This window comes from Coregonus lavaretus (assembly GCF_964263955.1).
Source record: "Coregonus lavaretus genome assembly, chromosome: 1".
Classification (NCBI taxonomy): Eukaryota; Metazoa; Chordata; class Actinopteri; order Salmoniformes; family Salmonidae; genus Coregonus; species Coregonus lavaretus.
Genome location: NC_139988.1, coordinates 49,220,776 through 49,238,446, shown reverse-complemented (window position 1 = coordinate 49,238,446; position 17,671 = coordinate 49,220,776). Strand labels below are relative to the sequence as shown.

The following is a 17,671-nucleotide window of genomic DNA, read 5'->3' as shown; positions in this document are numbered from 1 at the left end:
TAGTACGGTATTGACATTTTTATTCAACACTGGAATTAAGTTGATTCTTCAGTGAGGACTATTTTGTGGTAGGGCAAATCTTACTTGTTTTAAAAAAAGAAGGTGTTGGCGGTTACTTTTATGCAGTATCTCTGTTCTAGTATCTATTTTGACAGTGTGTTAACCTAGTCTGACCACTTTACCGGATCATTGTCATATGTGTGCCTTAAGTTTTCGGTCTAACTAAACCATGGACCGTCTGAAGTTAGTTCTGCAGTATTTTCAGTCCAACTCCGAGTCCATATCAAATGGAATCTGTATTGTACTGGCCCTGATCAGTGTGAAGCTCTACACCAGCTTTGACTTCAACTGCCCCTGTATTCCACAATACAACAAACTCTACGCACTGGGGGTGATGTTTGTCCCACCTTTAATATTCTTCTTCCTGGGAATCTTGGTCAATCGACACACAGGAGTCATGATGGAAGAATGGTTGAGACCCATTGGGAAGAGAAGCAAAAATCCTGCCATTGTCAAGTGAGTTGTCAAGTGCTGCTGTCAAACCACCTTCTCATGTTCCTGTGTTTACTACCACTACCATCACAGCTTTTAGACCAAAAAACAACTATTACTTCCTGTAATTATTGTGATGTTATTCCTAACCCTTTGCAGGTACATGTTCTCTGCCATGATGCAGAGGGCTCTACTGGCGCCCATGGTGTGGATTCTGGTCACTCTGCTGGATGGGAAGATTTTCATCTGCGCTTTCAGCATGAGTGTAGACCCCAAGCCTTTCTCAGGTAGCTATAGCCCGAAACACCTGTCAATCATAACCTTAACTCATAGCACTGTAACTGTAACTCTGACTTTCACCCAAACTCTCACCCAGAATAAAAATGGTCTAGTCTTGTCCACTATAACACTCTAACTTGGACTCAAACACCAACTTTAGTTGTACTCTATACTTTCACAGGCATGCCCAACAACACTGGCCTGGACCTGATCAAGCTCATGGCCAAGGTGCCCTGCAAGGAGGACATGATCTTTAGGAACAGCACATTTCGTAAAGCTGTTTCACGCTACGTGCGCTGCTACTCCCAAGTGAGTGTACTCCCATTTTTAAATACCTCTGAAACTCATGTCTTTACTTTGCGTATTTTAATTGATGGGTTTAGTATTCAAATGGGCAAAAATGTTGTTTCTCTACTTAGGTAGGTTGGCTTTTGTTCGAAATTTGTACAGTCAAATCCTATTCTTAAACCGGGGTGTGTCAGAAACAATCACCCTGATGACTGATGTCCTCCACCATCCATTCGAGAATGCCAATGCTTTGTACTGTATTTCCTGACAGGCGATTGGCTGGTCTATCCTCCTCTTCTTCATTCTCTTGGGTGCACTGGGCCGTCTCATCAAGCCCTGTTTCGACGACCATGCCACCAACCTCCAGACACGCTACTGGAGCAACTACCTTGACATCGAGCAGAAGCTCTTCGATGAGACATGCGTGCTGCACTGCCGCGATTTTGCCCGCAAGTGCGTGGTGCAGTTCTTCGAGGGCATGCGGGATGACACAGTACTCAGACTGCCTCTCTCACCCGAAGTCAGGTACAGGGGGGAAGAAGACATGGTGGATGAAGAGGAGGAAAGACTCCATGGGATCACCAAGCAGGAACAGATGGATCAACTGCTTCAAACATGGTTCCAGTGTAGGCCTGAGCTGGATGTCACTAGAATGGCCTACAGACCTAGGGTGTGTGTCACCTGGGAGGACCACAATGGACAAACCCTCTACTCGGATGTTTAGATGTGTGTGTGTGTGTGTGTGTGTGTGTGTGTGTGTGTGTGTGTGTGTGTGTGCTATAGTATAAATAGCTATAAGCTACAAACAATACATTCAACATGATTATGTCGAAAATCCTATTAGAGAGTGGACCTTAGAAACCTTGTTCCTCTGAATATTTGAATATGCTGGGATTTAGACTGGCAAGTTTTGCATAGTTCATTTACATATCCTATGAATACAAGACATGCAAATTACAGATGGCCGACAAATAGTCCCTAGTGGTGCCTGATTCATCTAATCCCAACAAATAAGTAATTCTATGTAATTATAATTTTACCGTATATATTTGAGTTAATCCCTGGTAATGTCTGTACCATAACATAAAGTGCCAATAAATATTATTATTGTAATTTACTGTATATGTACTAAAGGATACATGGCTTTAGTCACTCTCAGCTACAGTGCCTTCAGGAAGTATTCATACCCCTTGACATATTCCACATTTTGCTGTGGTACAGCCTGAATTCAAAATAAATTCTCACCTATCAGAAACACGATACCCCATAATGACAAAGTGAAAACATGTTTTTACAATTTAAAAATGATGTATTGAAAATGAAATACAGAAATATCTCATTTACATATTAGAATCACCTTTGGCAGCGATTACAGCTGTGAGTTTTTCTGGGTAATTCTCGAAGAGCTTTACACACCTGGATTGTACAATATTTGCACATTATTCTTTTTTTAATTCTTCAAGCTCTGTCTAGTTGGTCGTTGACCATTGCTAGACAGCCATTTTCAAGTCTTGCCATAGATTTTCAAGACGATTTAATTCAAAACTGTGACTAGGCCACTCAAGAACATTCAATGTCATCTTTGTAAGCAACTCCAGTGTACATTTGGCCTTGTGTTTTAGGTTATTGTCCTGCTGAAAGGTGAAGTTGTCTGTTGGAAAGCAGACTGACCCAGGTTTTCCTCTAGGATTTTGCCTGTGCTTTGCTACATTCCGTTTATTTTTATAAAAAAGAAAACTCCCTAGTCCTTGCTGATGACAAGCATATCCATAACATGATGCAGCCACCACCATGCTTGGAAAATATGAAGAGTGGTGCTCAGTGATGTGTTGTGTTGGATTTTTTGCAGTTTTTTGCAGTTTTACTTTAGTGCCTTATTGCAAACAGAATGCATGTTTTGGAATATTTTATTCTGTACAGGCTTCCTTCTTTTCACTCTGTCATTTAGGTTAGTATTGTGGAGTAACTACAATGTTGTTGATCCATCCTCAATTTTCTCCTATCACAGCCATTAAACTGTAACTGTTTTAAAGTCACCATTGACCTCATGGTGAAATCCCTGAGCGGTTTCCTTCCTCTCTGGCAACTGAGTTAGGAAGGATGCCTGTATAATGTAGAGACAGGATGTATTGATACACCATCCAAAGTGTAATTAATAACTTCACCATGCTCAAAGGGATATTCAGTGTCTGATTTGTTAAATGTTACCCATCTACCAATAGGTGCCCTTCTTTACCAGAAATTAGAAAAACCCTCTGGTCTTTGTGGTTGAATTCGTGTTTGAAATTCACTGCTCGACAGATAATTGTATGTGTGGGGTACAGAGATGAGGTAGTCCTTCAAAAATCATGTTAAACACTATTATTGCACAGAGTGAGTCCATGCAGCTTATTATGGACTTATTTAGACTTGCCATAACAAAGGGGCTGAATACTTTACACTACATTTCAGCTTTTCATTTTTTATTAATTTATAAACATTTCGAAAAACATAATTCCACTTTGACATTATGGGGTATTGTGTGTAGGCCAGTGACACAAAATCTCAGTTGAATCCATTTAAATTCAGGCTGTGACACAACAAAATGTGGAAAAAGTCAAGGGGTGTAAATACTTTCTGAAGGCACTGTATATCTATCCCAGACTTGACAATAGGGTTATTGTCTTTGGTTAAAGCCATGATCATATGGTGCTGGCTCTGAAATAATCAATTGAAACAAAGATGGGATTCACAGTTGCCAATCTGTCTCATGCAACAAAGACTACTGTGAATGGTCCAGGGACAAGGCTCTTGCCCCCCTCTCCCCGATGCCATCTTATCTTCTCCCAGGGCAAGTGAGTGATCTGTGTCACATTTCAGTTCAGCATGTCCCCATCCTAAATTCACCCTCTCCTTTTCTGAGCCCAAAGACAGGACACATACTTTGTAGTCATTGTGGCCCTCTCTTTGTGGTCCTGCTTTTTGCCTTAGATAATTACTTTTTTGTTATTTTACTATAACACAAGATTGAGAGACTACACCAATCAAATTATATTGATTGTTCAATCACAGGCTTTTAGACTGCATGTGATAGGCTACTTGACAGGGAGACAGTGTATTTGGAAACTTGTAGATGGTGTAAACTAGCTGCTGCTGTGTGCCTCTTGCATTCCTGAGTGTTTTGCCCAGGCTTAGCTAACCATGTTGTGAAAATCTGTGGCGAAGATGTCCTGAAGAGCAAAACTGTTTTTGTTTGAGTTTTGTGTGCCCATGTTTTTACGATCACTGATGTTGCTCAATCAAGGAGGCTCTTGAAAAGTAAAAAAAAAACATAGATGATCTGTTATCCAAGGGAAATAAAAGTACATAAGGAATCAAGTCATTTTACATGGGCTCTGCATTATTTACTGCGGTTCATGGTCTATTGACACAATGGGCACCCCATTCAACCACAAATTGACCTTTGGTAAGATATCAGAAAATACACAATCACCCACATCACACCCTGGGCTATATTCATTTCACAGGAGTGAGTCATGCAAGTGTGTGATGAGGATAAAAAAGAAACTGAAACAATACTGTAACCCCAGGATGACTTGCCAGTTTTAGACTACAAAACCAACACTAAGGAGCAGCCGTTGGGCTGGTAAATATGCTCTTTGTTGAGTCAGCATGTGCAGGCTTTGGGCCCACATGCTGGGGGTGGAGAGAAATATGCCCGGGTTATCTGTGAGGTTATCAACGAGACTGCTAGCTGTAAACATATGGAAACGACCCATTAACCCATTTCCTCCATTGCATCGCCCCATCAGTTACTTTAGCAAAAGGCTCCTCGACTCTTTTTTCTTTTTGTCCCATAGTGTAGGAAGCTTTGTACTTTATTTAAAAAAGGCCTGTACATGTTCTTATACCCCTTGAGACTTTATAGGGCTACTGTTCCTCTGCTTTACTGTTCCATATATAACCAAATGTCGTTAACACCAAGTTCCCCAAAACCCTCCATTTGACTTTCATCAAAGCCTGATTGTTCATTCCTTTTTACATTGTTATTCTTACTGTACCCTCAACCAAGAGAGCAACATGCAAGAAACGACTTGTCTGGGTTTTTGTTGTGGACACATCAACGCCGTCCCCCCTCATCATAAATCTAGAGGCTAAAGGCAAACCTCCTCCATCGAGGTAACAACAGTAAGTATAGACTTACACACTGTCTGAGAGTCAAGCAGGCTTGAATTACTAGGGAGAGTGTTCATGTGGTGATGTGGTAGTCAAGGTGTGAGCTGTAAATACACTGTAACCTATACATGACAGTATCAGATAGGACTCCCTGCCAGTGTCTTACAGTGTGATTCAGGAGGGTTGACCTTGGTATACCCTGGCGAATAAGACTCATTAAATTTACTTCTTCAGTTACTGTTTGTGTTTCTCTGATACGATATCTCCTGAAATATGTCATGTTGAAGCATTTCTCAAGCTTGTTCACCCACAGGTCATATTGTTACTGTTATCTCACACAAGCAGAACAATTATTTTTTATTAATCATAAAGTGTAACAATGCTTAGCTTTTAAAATGTTAAAATGTATAGCCTGGTCAAATACTTTACTTTGACACACTTTTATGGAGCTGAGGACTTTGGTTTTCATGGATGTCAAAACATCAATTATTTTCCAGTGTTAACATGATAATGATACATTGCAACTGTCCACATACTGCATGTGGAAAACACTGTATTCTAAGTACTGTGAAAGACACAGCACAAGTCCCACACGCCTTAACAATTAATACAATCATTCTGACATATGTTCTGATTTATAATCATTATCATGTGTGCATAAACTAATCTCATAAAGGCCAAGTGTAGTTCAAAATGCCTTTTAAAGTTCAAGAGGAAACAGAACTTAAATTGATTTCAAGAACCTGTTATAGTTTTCACACAGAGGTGGCTAGAATTCCAAATCAACACACACTTGTATCAATGGATTTTGAAGTGTCAGCATTTCAAATAAATATACAACTGTATTCCAAGTGTGCTGTCAAAAAGAGAAAAATAAACTGGACATGCTCTTTCATTTCTACTAATGTGGGTGCTATTATGACCACAGTTGTTGTTAAAATAAAATGATTAATCAAACAACATTCAGTATATTATCTGATTAATATTGACAGGTTTTTACCTTGATTGACATATTAGTCATAACTCTTTCGAGATGATTTGCCAATACCATTACCTTCACAATGAATTGTCACATATTAGACTGACATCTTAAATAATAAGCCCCTATCCTATTTCTTCAGGTTAAAGGTGCACCCCAGTGCTTTCAGTCTATATGACTTTACTAAAGTTCAGGAACACCTAATATGTTTGTTTAGCAGCAACACCATTGCAGACACACAGTCAGATTTACTTAATAGCAGTCGGAATGCCTTATGATAACACAGACAATAATCAGATTACTGAGGTCATCTCCCTCCTCGAGAGAGCTTGATCTGAAATAAAACGACCCCCCCCCATCTCCCCCCTCTCAACTTACTATGTTTGGGGCTCAACAAAACCTCTCAACTGACCAATCTTTCTGATCTTCTGACCACCAGAATCAAATTACCCTAAATTGGTTTATTCTTAAATTAGTCAGTTAGTAACTAAATGAAAGGCTTAGATGTGCATGTGGTGAAAACCATGGCATTGGCAGACTATGAGTGTAGGTGGATGAGTGTGCCCTTATGATTTCATTTGGGGTCTGTCCCATTGATGTCTTTGTCAAACTCTTTCAATCAAATGAAATCAAGACAAAAGCTGTGGATCAGGTGGGAGGACGGCTCTTTGCTCGTGATGGAAAGTGCAGCCGTAGGTCTGGTGTAGCGAACATTTTGTTGTATTACAGCCTGAATTCAAAATGGATTACATTTTTTTTCTCACACATCTACACACAATTCCGCATTATGACAAAATGAAAACATGTTTTTTTTTTGTTTTTTTTTTTATGTATTGAAAATGAAATACAGAAATATCTCATTTACATAAGTATTAACACAAGTCAAAACATGTTAGAATCATCTTTGGCAGCAATTACAGCTGTGAGTTTTTCTGGGTAATTCTTTCACATTATTCTTCAAAAATGTTTTCAAGCTCTTACAAGTTGGTTGTTGATCAATGCTAGACAGTCATTTTTAAGTCTTGCCATAGATTTTCAAGACGATTTAAGTCAAAACTGTAACTAGGCCACTCAGGAACATTCAATGTTGTCTTGGTAAGCAATTTGTATCCCAGTGTCTATTGGAAAGCAGACTGAACCAGGTTTTCCTCTAGGATTTTGCCTGTGCTTAGCTACATTATTTTAATAAAACTCCCTAGTACTTGCCGATTACGAGCATACCCATAACATGATGCAGCCACCACCATGCTTGGAAAATATGAAGAGTGGTACTCAGTGATGTGTTGTGTTGGATTTGACCCAAACATAACACTTTGTATTCAGGACATAAAGTTAATATCTTTGCCACATTCTTTGCAGTTTTACTTTAGTGCCTTATTGCAAACAGGATACATGTTTTGGAATATTTTTTATTCTGTACAAGCTTTCTTCTTTTCACTCTGTCATTTAGGTTAGTATTTAGGTTAGTATTGTGGAGTAACTACAATATTGTTGATCCATCCTCAGTTTTCTCCTGTCACAGCCATTCAACTCTGTAACTGTTTTAAAGTCATCATTGGCCTCATGGTGAAATCCCTGAACGGTTTGCTTCCTCTCCAGCAACTGAGTTAGGAAGGACGCCTGTATCTTTGGGAGTATTGATACACCATCCAAAGTGTAATTAATAACTTCACCAAGCTCAAAGGGATATTCAATGTCTGCTTTTTCTTTTACCCATCTACCAATAGGTGACCTTCTTTGCGAGGCATTGGAAAACCTCCCTGGTCTTTGTGGTTTAATCTGTTTGACATTCACTGCTCGACTGAGGGACCTTACAGATAATTGTATGTGTGGGGTACAGACACTATTATTGCACAAATAATTAGTCTATGCAACTTATTATGTGACTTGTTAAACAAACGTTTACTCCTGAACTTATTTAGGCTTGCCATAACAAAGGTGTTGAATATTTATTTACTCAAGACATTTCAGCTTTTCATTTTTTATTGATTTATTTAAAAAAATGAAAAACATAAATCCACAAAATATATATTTTTTAATGTAGGCTGTAACACAACAAAATGTAGAAAAAGTAAAGGGGAGTGAATACTTTCTAGTGCTGAGTGCTTTTTGAGGTCGGTTTGGTTTCGGTTCGATTCAAAAAATTATTCAATTTCAAAATTATTTTATTTTACATTTTGCGCTATGCATTATGTGGGTTGAATGCTGTAACAACACAGAATAAAACAATTAATAAAAGTCCCATGATGGTAGTGACAGCCCATTACTGCTTATCACTTATTAACCATACTTTATTCACATTACTTTACTTTAATAAAATATTTCAGTTGTGTATGTTACATTTGTTTTATTTGATGACTATTATTTCATTCCAAGTCATCATCTCATCTCTATAGAGCTGCTGGCTATACTGTCTGACAAAATCACTATTTTGAAGTTCTTTAAAGTAAATAAAGCATACTTTTATGACTGCTGAATACCAATTATCAATCACTTAGATCATGTATTTTCAGGTAGAGTTACCTCATGAAGCAACAGCTGCTCTCTATATCAGGATTTCCCGAACTCGGTCCTAGGGCCCCCCTGGGTGCACGTTTAGTTTTTTGCCCTACACAGCTGATTAAAATCACCAACTCATCATCAAGCTTTGATAATTTGAATCAGCTGTGTAGCGCTAGGGCAAAATCCAAAACGTGCACCCCTTTGGGTCCCGAGGACCAAGTTTGGGAAACACTGCCCTAGGAACTCACTTGGTTAAGGCCACAGAACTGAACATGAATGAATTCAACAACCATGTTTCTGTCACTAACAAATACAGTCATGGGTGATAACTCTACAATTCACTCAAAGGCAAGGCACACTGTGAAATTATATTGGAGGTGTGGTTTAGTGGGGGCGTTACTCAAAATGTTCAAGCTGATACAACTAAAATCTGGACCCCCAACAGCAGTGGTCAGCAACCTTTTCTGAGTCAAGTTCACTTTCGCAGTCAGAAAGCAAGCCGAGATCTACCGCTCAGATTTATTTTTACAACATGACTTAAAAAATGTAACATTAACCTAATAAAAACAGTTCTGTAGGAATGATGGTCATGTTGCTTTCAAGACAACTGGGAACTTGGGAAAAAAACTAGGTCAAATCATGAAGTCAGTGATCTTCAGGTTAGAAATATTTTCTTACTTACTAAAGAAATTACTCTGCATTGTTGGTTAAGGGCTTCTAAGTAAGCATTTCACAGTAAGGTCTACTACACCTGTTGTATTTGGCGGATGTGACAAATAGAATTTGATTTGATTTAGATCTACCGGGCCGCCGGGTAGGCGGAGTTTGTCTTTTTAGACAAATTAAATGGTCCAAAATGGGAACACTTTGCCTACCCTTGTGGCAGGGTTTCTGAATCAAGTGCACCTACCGCCAACAGCTCAACACAAAAAATAAATAAATAGCTCAAGCCTTTATCGTTGATCGAATAGGAATGCCTTGAAGATCGTGATTGACCGGTTGGTGACCACTGCCCTACAGGGTTAGAGTGATCGGTTTGAGTAACGACTACAAAATCACTTTAAGTAACTGTACTCAGACATATTAAGGGCAACATGTTTCCTCAAAAGGTTTGAGTAATGACAGCACATTGGGGTTTACAGTGCGTAGTCCTTGGATAGAACATTTGTGCTGCGGAAAACCAGTCTATTAATACCAAATAATACAATCAGTCCACCGTCAAACCAATAACTTACTAGGGATTGTTTCATTATGTAGACAATGCAGTCTATCTGTAGCTATATACAGTATTTAGCTGGTAGCCTATTTGTATTACACATTGGCAGGTACGGCGTTATGGGCGAGATTTAGGGGGCCTGGCCCGCCGTAACGCACCTCGTTGCCCGTCTTCTGTCTCAGTATCTGTAGACCATGTATCTGATGCTATCTGGATCAAAAGAGCATGTCATGACATACTATTTCTGGCCAGACAGCATCAGATACATGGGCTACATATAGAGGGGTGCTGTTTCGCTTGCTCGGATGCTTTCTCCGGTGACATACAGTGCATTATGAAAGTATTCAGACCCCTTGACTTTTTCCACATTTTGTTATGTTACAGCCATATTCTAAAAGTGAATAAAAAAACAAGTCTTCATCAATCTACACACAATACCCCATAATGACAATGTGAAAACAGGTTTTAAGACAATTTTGCAAATTTATAAAAAATACAAAACTGAAATATCACATTGACGTAAGTATTCAGACCCTTTACTCAGTACTTTGTTGAAGCACTTTCTGGCAATACATACAGTCTTGAGTTTTCTTGGGTATGATGCTTCAAGCTTGGTACACCTGTATTTGGGGAGTTTCTCCCATTCTTCTCCGCAGATCCTCTCAAGCTCTGTCAGGTTGGATGGGGAGCGTTGCTGCACAGGTATTTTCAGGTCTCTCCAGAGATGTTCAATCGGGTTCAAGTCTGGGCTCTGGCTGGCCACTCAAGGACATTCAGAGACTTGTCACAAACCACTCCTGCATTGTCTTGGCTGTGTGCTTAGGGTTGTTGTCCTGTTGGAAGGTGAACCTTCACCCCAGTCTGAAGTCCTGAGCGCTCTGGAGCAGGTTTTCATCAAGGATCTCTCTGTACTTTGCTTCGTTCATCTTTCCCTCGATCCTCAAATCAAATCAAATCGAATTTGATTTGCCACATGCGCCGAATACAACAGGTGTAGACATTACCGTGAAATGCTTACTTACAGCCCTTAACCAACAATGCATTATTTTTTTTTGTAAAAAGTAAAATAAAACAACAACAACAAAAAAGTGTTGAGAAAAAAAGAGCAGAAATAAAATAAAATAACAGTAGGGAGGCTATATACAGGGGGGTACCGGTGCAGAGTCAATGTGCGGGGGCACCGGCTAGTTGAGGTAGTTGAGGTAATATGTACATGTGGGTAGAGTTAAAGTGACTATGCATAAATAATTAACAGAGTAGTTGCAGCGTAAAAAGATGGGGTGGGGGGGCAGTGCAAATAGTCCGGGTAGCCATGATTAGCTGTTCAGGAGTCTTATGGCTTGGGGGTAGAAGATGTTGAGAAGCCTTTTGGACCTAGACTTGGCGCTCCGGTACCGCTTGCCGTGCGGTAGCAGAGAGAACAGTCTATGACTAGGGTGGCTGGAGTCTTTGACAATTTTGAGGGCCTTCCTCTGACACCGCCTGGTATAGAGGTCCTGGATGGCAGGAAGCTTGGCCCCAATGATGTACTGGGCCGTACGCAGTACCCTCTGTAGTGCCTTGCGGTCGGAGGCCGAGCAGTTGCCATACCAGGCGGTGATGCAACCAGTCAGGATGCTCTCGATGGTGCAGCTGTAGAACTTTTTGAGGATCTGAGGACCCATGCCAAATCTTTTCAGTCTCCTGAGGGGGAATAGGCTTTGTCGTGCCCTCTTCATGACTGTCTTGGTGTGTTTGAACCATGATAGTTCGTTGGTGATGTGGACACCAAGGAACTTGAAGCTCTCAACCTGTTCCACTACAGCCCCGTCGATGAGAATGGGGGCGTGCTCAGTCCTCTTTTTTTTCCTGTAGTCCACAATCATCTCCTTTGTCTTTGTCACTTTGAGGGAGAGGTTGTTATCCTGGCACCACACGGCCAGGTCTCTGACCTCCTCCCTATAGGCTGTCTCATCGTTGTCGGTGATCAGGCCTACCACTGTTGTGTCGTCGGCAAACTTAATGATGGTGTTGGAGTCATGCCTGGCCATGCAGTCATGGGTGAACAGGGAGTACAGGAGGGGACTGAGCACGCACCCCTGAGGGGCCCCCGTGTTGAGGATCAGCGTGGCAGATGTGTTGTTACCTACCCTTACCAAAGCCCTTCTCCTCTGATCGCTCAGTTTGTCCAGGCAGCCAACTCTAGGAAGACTCTTGGTGGTTGTAAACTTCTTCCATTTAAGAATGATGAAGGCGCTGTGTTCTTGGGGACCTTCAATGCTGCAGAAATGTTTTGGTACCCTTCCCTAGATCTGTGCCTCCACACAATCCTGTCTCAGAGCTCTACGGACAATTCCTTTGAACTCCTGGCTTGGTTTTTCCTCTGATATGCACTGTCAACTGTGGGACCTTATATAGACAAGTGTGTGCCTTTCCAAATCATGTCTAATCAATTGAATTTACCACAGGTGGACTCCAATCAAGTTGTAGAAACATCTCAGGGATGATCAATGGAAACGGAATGCACCTGAGCTCAATTTTGAGTCTCATAGCAAAGGGTCTGAATATTTATGTAAGTCAGGTTTTTCTGGTTTTGATTTTTTAATAAATGTGCTAAAACTTCTGAAAACCTATTTTCACTTTGTCATTATGGGGTATTGTGTGTAGATTGATGATGAAAATAATTAATTTAATCAATTTTAGAATAAGGCTGTAACGTAACAAAATGTGGAAAAAGTCAAGGGGTATGAATACTTTCCGAATGCACTGTAGTTTCAGCAGAGAGGAAGAGGCGAAGCGAGAGGTCTCACTCTCTGCAAAATCGGTCCAGAATAGGCTCAATGCGTTGCTATGTGCATAAAATGCAGACCTAAGCTTCGCCCCTTCCCGCCTTTGGGACAAAGAGTCCCATTGTTAGGCCGGAGAAATGAGCATCTCGTCATTTTATACAGATCTCTGGTTTCAGCCTCTTGCGAATTGGAAAGGAAAGTTGGCGGGTGCACAGTGCACTGTTAGGATTCCCCTAAAATTTTTATTTTGTTATCTGTGTTGGTCCCATGTTTCATGAGCTGAAATAAAACATCCCAGAAATGTGCCATATGCAAACAAAAGCTTATTTCTCTAAAATGTTGTACACAAATTTGTTTACATCCCTGTTAGTGAGCATTTTTCCTTTGCCAAGATAATCCAACCACCTGACAGTTGTGGCATATCAAGAAGCTGATTAAACAGCATTATCATTACACAGGTGCACCTTGTGCTGGGGACAATAAAAGTAAACTCTAAAATGTGCAGTTTTGTCACACAACACAACGACACAGATGTCTCAAGTTATGAGGGAGCGTGCAATTGGCAAGCTGACTGCAGGAATGTCCACCAGAGCTGTTGCCAGATAATTAAATGTTCATTTCTCAACCATAAGTCGCCTCCAACGTAATTTTTGAGAATTTAGCAGTATGTCCAAACGGCCTCACAACCGCAGACCACTTTTAACCACATCAGGCCAGGACCTCCACATCCAGCTTGTTCACCTGCAGGAATGTCTGAGACCAGCCACCCGGACAGCTGATGAAATTGTAGGTTTGCACAGCCAAACAATTTCTGCACAAACTGTCAGAAACCGTCTCAGGGAAGCTCATCTGCGTGCTCATCGTCCTCACCAGGGTTTTGACCTGACTGCAGTTTGGCGTCGTAAATGACTTCAGTGGGCAAATGCTCACCTTCGATGGCCACTGGCACGCTGGAAAAGTGTGCACTTCACGGATGAATCCCGATTTCAACGTTACCGGGCAGATGGCGTCGTGTGGGCGAGCGGTTTGCTGATGTCAACGTTGTGAACAGAGTGCCCCATGGGGGCGGTGGGGTTATGGTATGGGAAGGCATAAGCTACAGACAATGAACACAATTGCATTTTATCGATGGCAATTTGAATGCACAGAGATACCGTGATGAGATCCTGAGGCCCATTGGTCGTGCCATTCATCCTCCGCCATCACCTCATGTTTCAGCATGATAATACACGGCCCCATGTCGCAAGGATCTGTACACAATTCCTGGAAGCTGAAAATGTCCCAGTTCTTCCATGGCCTGCATACTCACCATACATATCACCCATTCAGCATGTTTGGGATGCTCTGGATCGACGTGTACGACAGCATGTTCCAGTTCCTGCCAATATCCAGCAACTTCGCACAGCCATTGAAGAGGTGTGGGACAACATTCCACAGGCCACAATCAACAGCCTGATCAACTCTATGCAAAGGAGATGTGTTGCGCTGCATGAGGCAAATGGTGGTCAAACCAGATACTGACTGGTTTTATGATCCACACCCCTAACTTTTTTTTACGGTATTTCTGACCAACAGATGCATATCTCTATTCCCAGTCATGTGAAATCCATAGATTAGTGCCTAATGAATTTATTTCAATTGACTGATATCCTTATATGAACTGTAGCTCAGTAAAATCTTTGAAATTGTTGCATGTTGCGTTTATATTTTGTTCAGTGTATAATGTCTGTCTGACTCACCTACTACCCATGTAGGCTGGGCAACACAAACACTTTGCTTGCTACATGTGGAAATTAAAAAGGAGGGTTGCTTTCAAAATTATTTATTAAAACAATTAATACCATTTTGACATACAGTTGAAGTCGGAGGTTTACATACACTTAGGTTGGAGGCATTAAAACTCATCTTTCAACCACTCCACACATTTCTTGTTAACAAACTATTGTTTTGGCAAGTCGGTTTGGACATCTACTTTGTGCATGACACAAGTAATCTTTCCAATAATTGTTTACAGACAGATTATTTCACTTATAATTCACTGTATCACAATTCCAGTGGGTCAGAAGTTTACATACACTAAGTTGACTGTGCCTTTAAACAGCTTGGAAAATTCCCAAAAATGATGTCATGGCTTTAGAAGCTTCTGACAGGCTAATTGACATAATTTGAGTCAATTGGAGGTGTACCTGTGGATGTATTTCAAGGCCTACCTTCAAACTCAGTGCCTCTTTGCTTGACATCATGGGAAAATGAAATGCTCCCAAGTCTGGTTCATCCTTGGGAGCAATTTCCAAACGCCTGAAGGTCCCACGTTCATCTGTACAAACAATAGTACGCAAGTATAAACACCATGGGACCACGCAGCCATCATACCGCTCAGGAAGGAGACACGTTCTGTCTCCTAGAGATTAATGTACTTTGGTGCGGAAAGTGCAAATCAATCCCAGAACAACAGCAAAGGACCTTGTGAAGATGCTGGAGGAAACAAGTACAAAACTCTCTATATCCACAGTAAAACGAGTCCTATATCAACATAACCTGAAAGGCCGCTCAGCAAGGAAGAAGCCACTGCTCCAAAATCACCATAAAAAAGCCAGACTACGGTTTGCAACTGCACATGGGTACTTGGGGACATAATGACCATCGTTATGTTTGGAGGAAAAAGGGGCAAGCCGAAGAACACCATCCCAACCGTGAAGCACGGGGGTGGCAGCATCGTGCTGTGGGGGTGCTTTGCTGCAGGAGGGACTGGTGCACTTCACAAAATAGATGGCATCATGAGGAAGGAATATTATGTGGATATATTGAAGCAACATCTCAAGACATCAGTATGAAACAGTATGAAAATGTATGCACTCACTAACTGTAAGTCGCTCTGGATAAGAGCGTCTGCTAAATGACTAAAATGTAAATGTAAATCAGTTAGGAAGTTAAAGCTTGGTCGCAAATGGGTCTTCCAAATGGACAATGACCCCAAGCATACTTCCAAAGTTGTGGCAAAATGGTTTAAGGACATCTTAATGGGAGATTTTAACATTAATTATGAAGACAAGTGTTGTAGGAAAACCCTCAAACGGATCACTAATACCTTTGACCTTACACAGCTAGTTAAAGGGCCAACCAGGGTGACTTGTTGCTCTAAAACACAGATTGATTTGGTGTTCAGTAATAAACCAGAGAGTGACTAAATCATTCAATATGGTTACTGGGCTATCTGATCATAATCTGACACTTATAGCCAGAAAGCTGTCTAAGAGCAGGTTTAACCTCTCTACTGTTAGAAAGCCTGATCAACTAAGAATACCTAAGAGTGAATTAAGCTATTTTGAAAATGCAATTAAGGGAATTAACTGGAATGATCTCTTGTCCTATGCAGACGTGGAAGCTGATAGTCAAGTTTTTCTATCCACAATCCAGACTACATTAAATGGTTTCCTAAAGAAAATCAAATCCAAACCTGGCCAAAAGAGCACTCTTCCTTGGCTAAATGGAGAAATCTGGAAATTGATGAAAGAACGAGATTATTATCTAAAAATAGCCCTAAGATCCAAATTAGAGCATGACAGACGTAGGTTTACCATGTTGAGAAATAAGGTGATGAAAGAAATCAGACAGGCCAAGGCAAACTTTTTTATTAACATAATTGGTGAAGCAAAGGGAAATTCTAAACTGATCTGGGAGAATCTAAAAAAGTTAACAGGGAAAGACCATAGTAACACTGCAAAAAGACTAGAAATCATGGTGAATAACAATCTAACACAGGATGCAGTCGAAATAGCAATAGCCTTCAATTCCTACTTTATTGACTCTGTCAGGGTACTGACACAGAACCCCTCCACTGGTTTATTGGGCTCAGTGCTAGTAAATGATGCTCAACCTGTCTTCATCATAAGGGAGGTTTCTGAGTCAAAGGTAGACAAGGTGATTAGCTCACTAAAGAACTCTAAAGCCAAAGATGTGTTTGGGATGGACTCTACCTTTCTTAAAAACTACAAAGAGTCACTCATTGGCCCCATTACTAAGGTCACCAATACATCTATTGGTCTCGGGGTGTTTCCAAGGGTATGGAAGTCGGCCATAATAACGGCCATCTTTAAATCAGGCGACCCTGCTGACGTGAGTAACTACAGGCCCATTAGTATACTACCTGTGGTGTCAAAGGTTGTTGAAAAGTGTGTAGCAGAACAACTGATTGCCCACCTCAACAACAGCCCCTTCACATTACATTCCATGCAGTTTGGCTTCAGAGCGAAACACTCCACAGAAATGGCCAACTGCTTTTTTCTGGAAAATGTGAAGTCCAAGATGGACAAAGGGGGCGTTGTTGGGGCTGTGTTTCTGGACCTAAGGAAGGCTTTTGATACTGTTAACCATGAGATTCTCATCACAAAATTGTCCAAGTTCAACTTTTCCCCCGATGCCTTGAGATGGATGAAATCATACCTTGAAGGCAGAACTCAGTGTGTCAGAGTGAGCAATGAGCTATCGCCCACTCTTAGCTATGATGTGGGTGTGCCCCAAGGGTCAATACTGGGGCCCCTCCTGTTCAGCCTGTACATTAATGATCTGCCTTCTGTCTGTACTGGGTCTGAAGTTCAAATGTATGCAGATGATACAGTGATATATGTGCATGCAAAGAGCAAACAACAAGCTGCACAAGAACTCACTACTGTAATGGTCCAGGTTACAAAGTGGCTCAGTGACTCGTGTTTGCATCTCAATGTGAAAAAAACTGTTTGCAAGTTCTTCACAAAGAGGGCAACAGATGCTACTGAGCCAGAAGTCTATGTGTCAGGGGAGAAGCTCCAGGGGGTATCTGATTTTAAGTACCTTGGCATCATACTTGATTCCAACCTCTCTTTTAAAAAGCATGTGAAAAAGGTAATTCAAATAACCAAATTCAACCTAGCTAATTTCCGATTTATACGAAATTGTTTGACTACAGAGGTAGCAAAACTGTACTTCAAATCTATGATACTCCCCCACTTAACA

The 17,671-nt window shown here is 40.9% G+C and overlaps 1 protein-coding gene across 1 annotated transcript; it reads left to right on the top strand.

The window, feature by feature from the left end:
- Positions 1–229: 229 nt before the first annotated feature.
- On the top strand, positions 230–1,783 carry LOC311117455 (calcium homeostasis modulator protein 3-like; the record flags this gene model as incomplete). The annotated part of the gene is made up of 4 exons (XM_084157523.1): positions 230–516; positions 652–779; positions 953–1,080; positions 1,331–1,783. The coding sequence occupies 4 exons, from the start codon at positions 230–232 to the stop codon at positions 1,781–1,783; spliced, it is 996 nt and encodes a 331-aa protein (XP_084013649.1).
- Between the last annotated feature and the right edge of the window lie 15,888 nt (positions 1,784–17,671).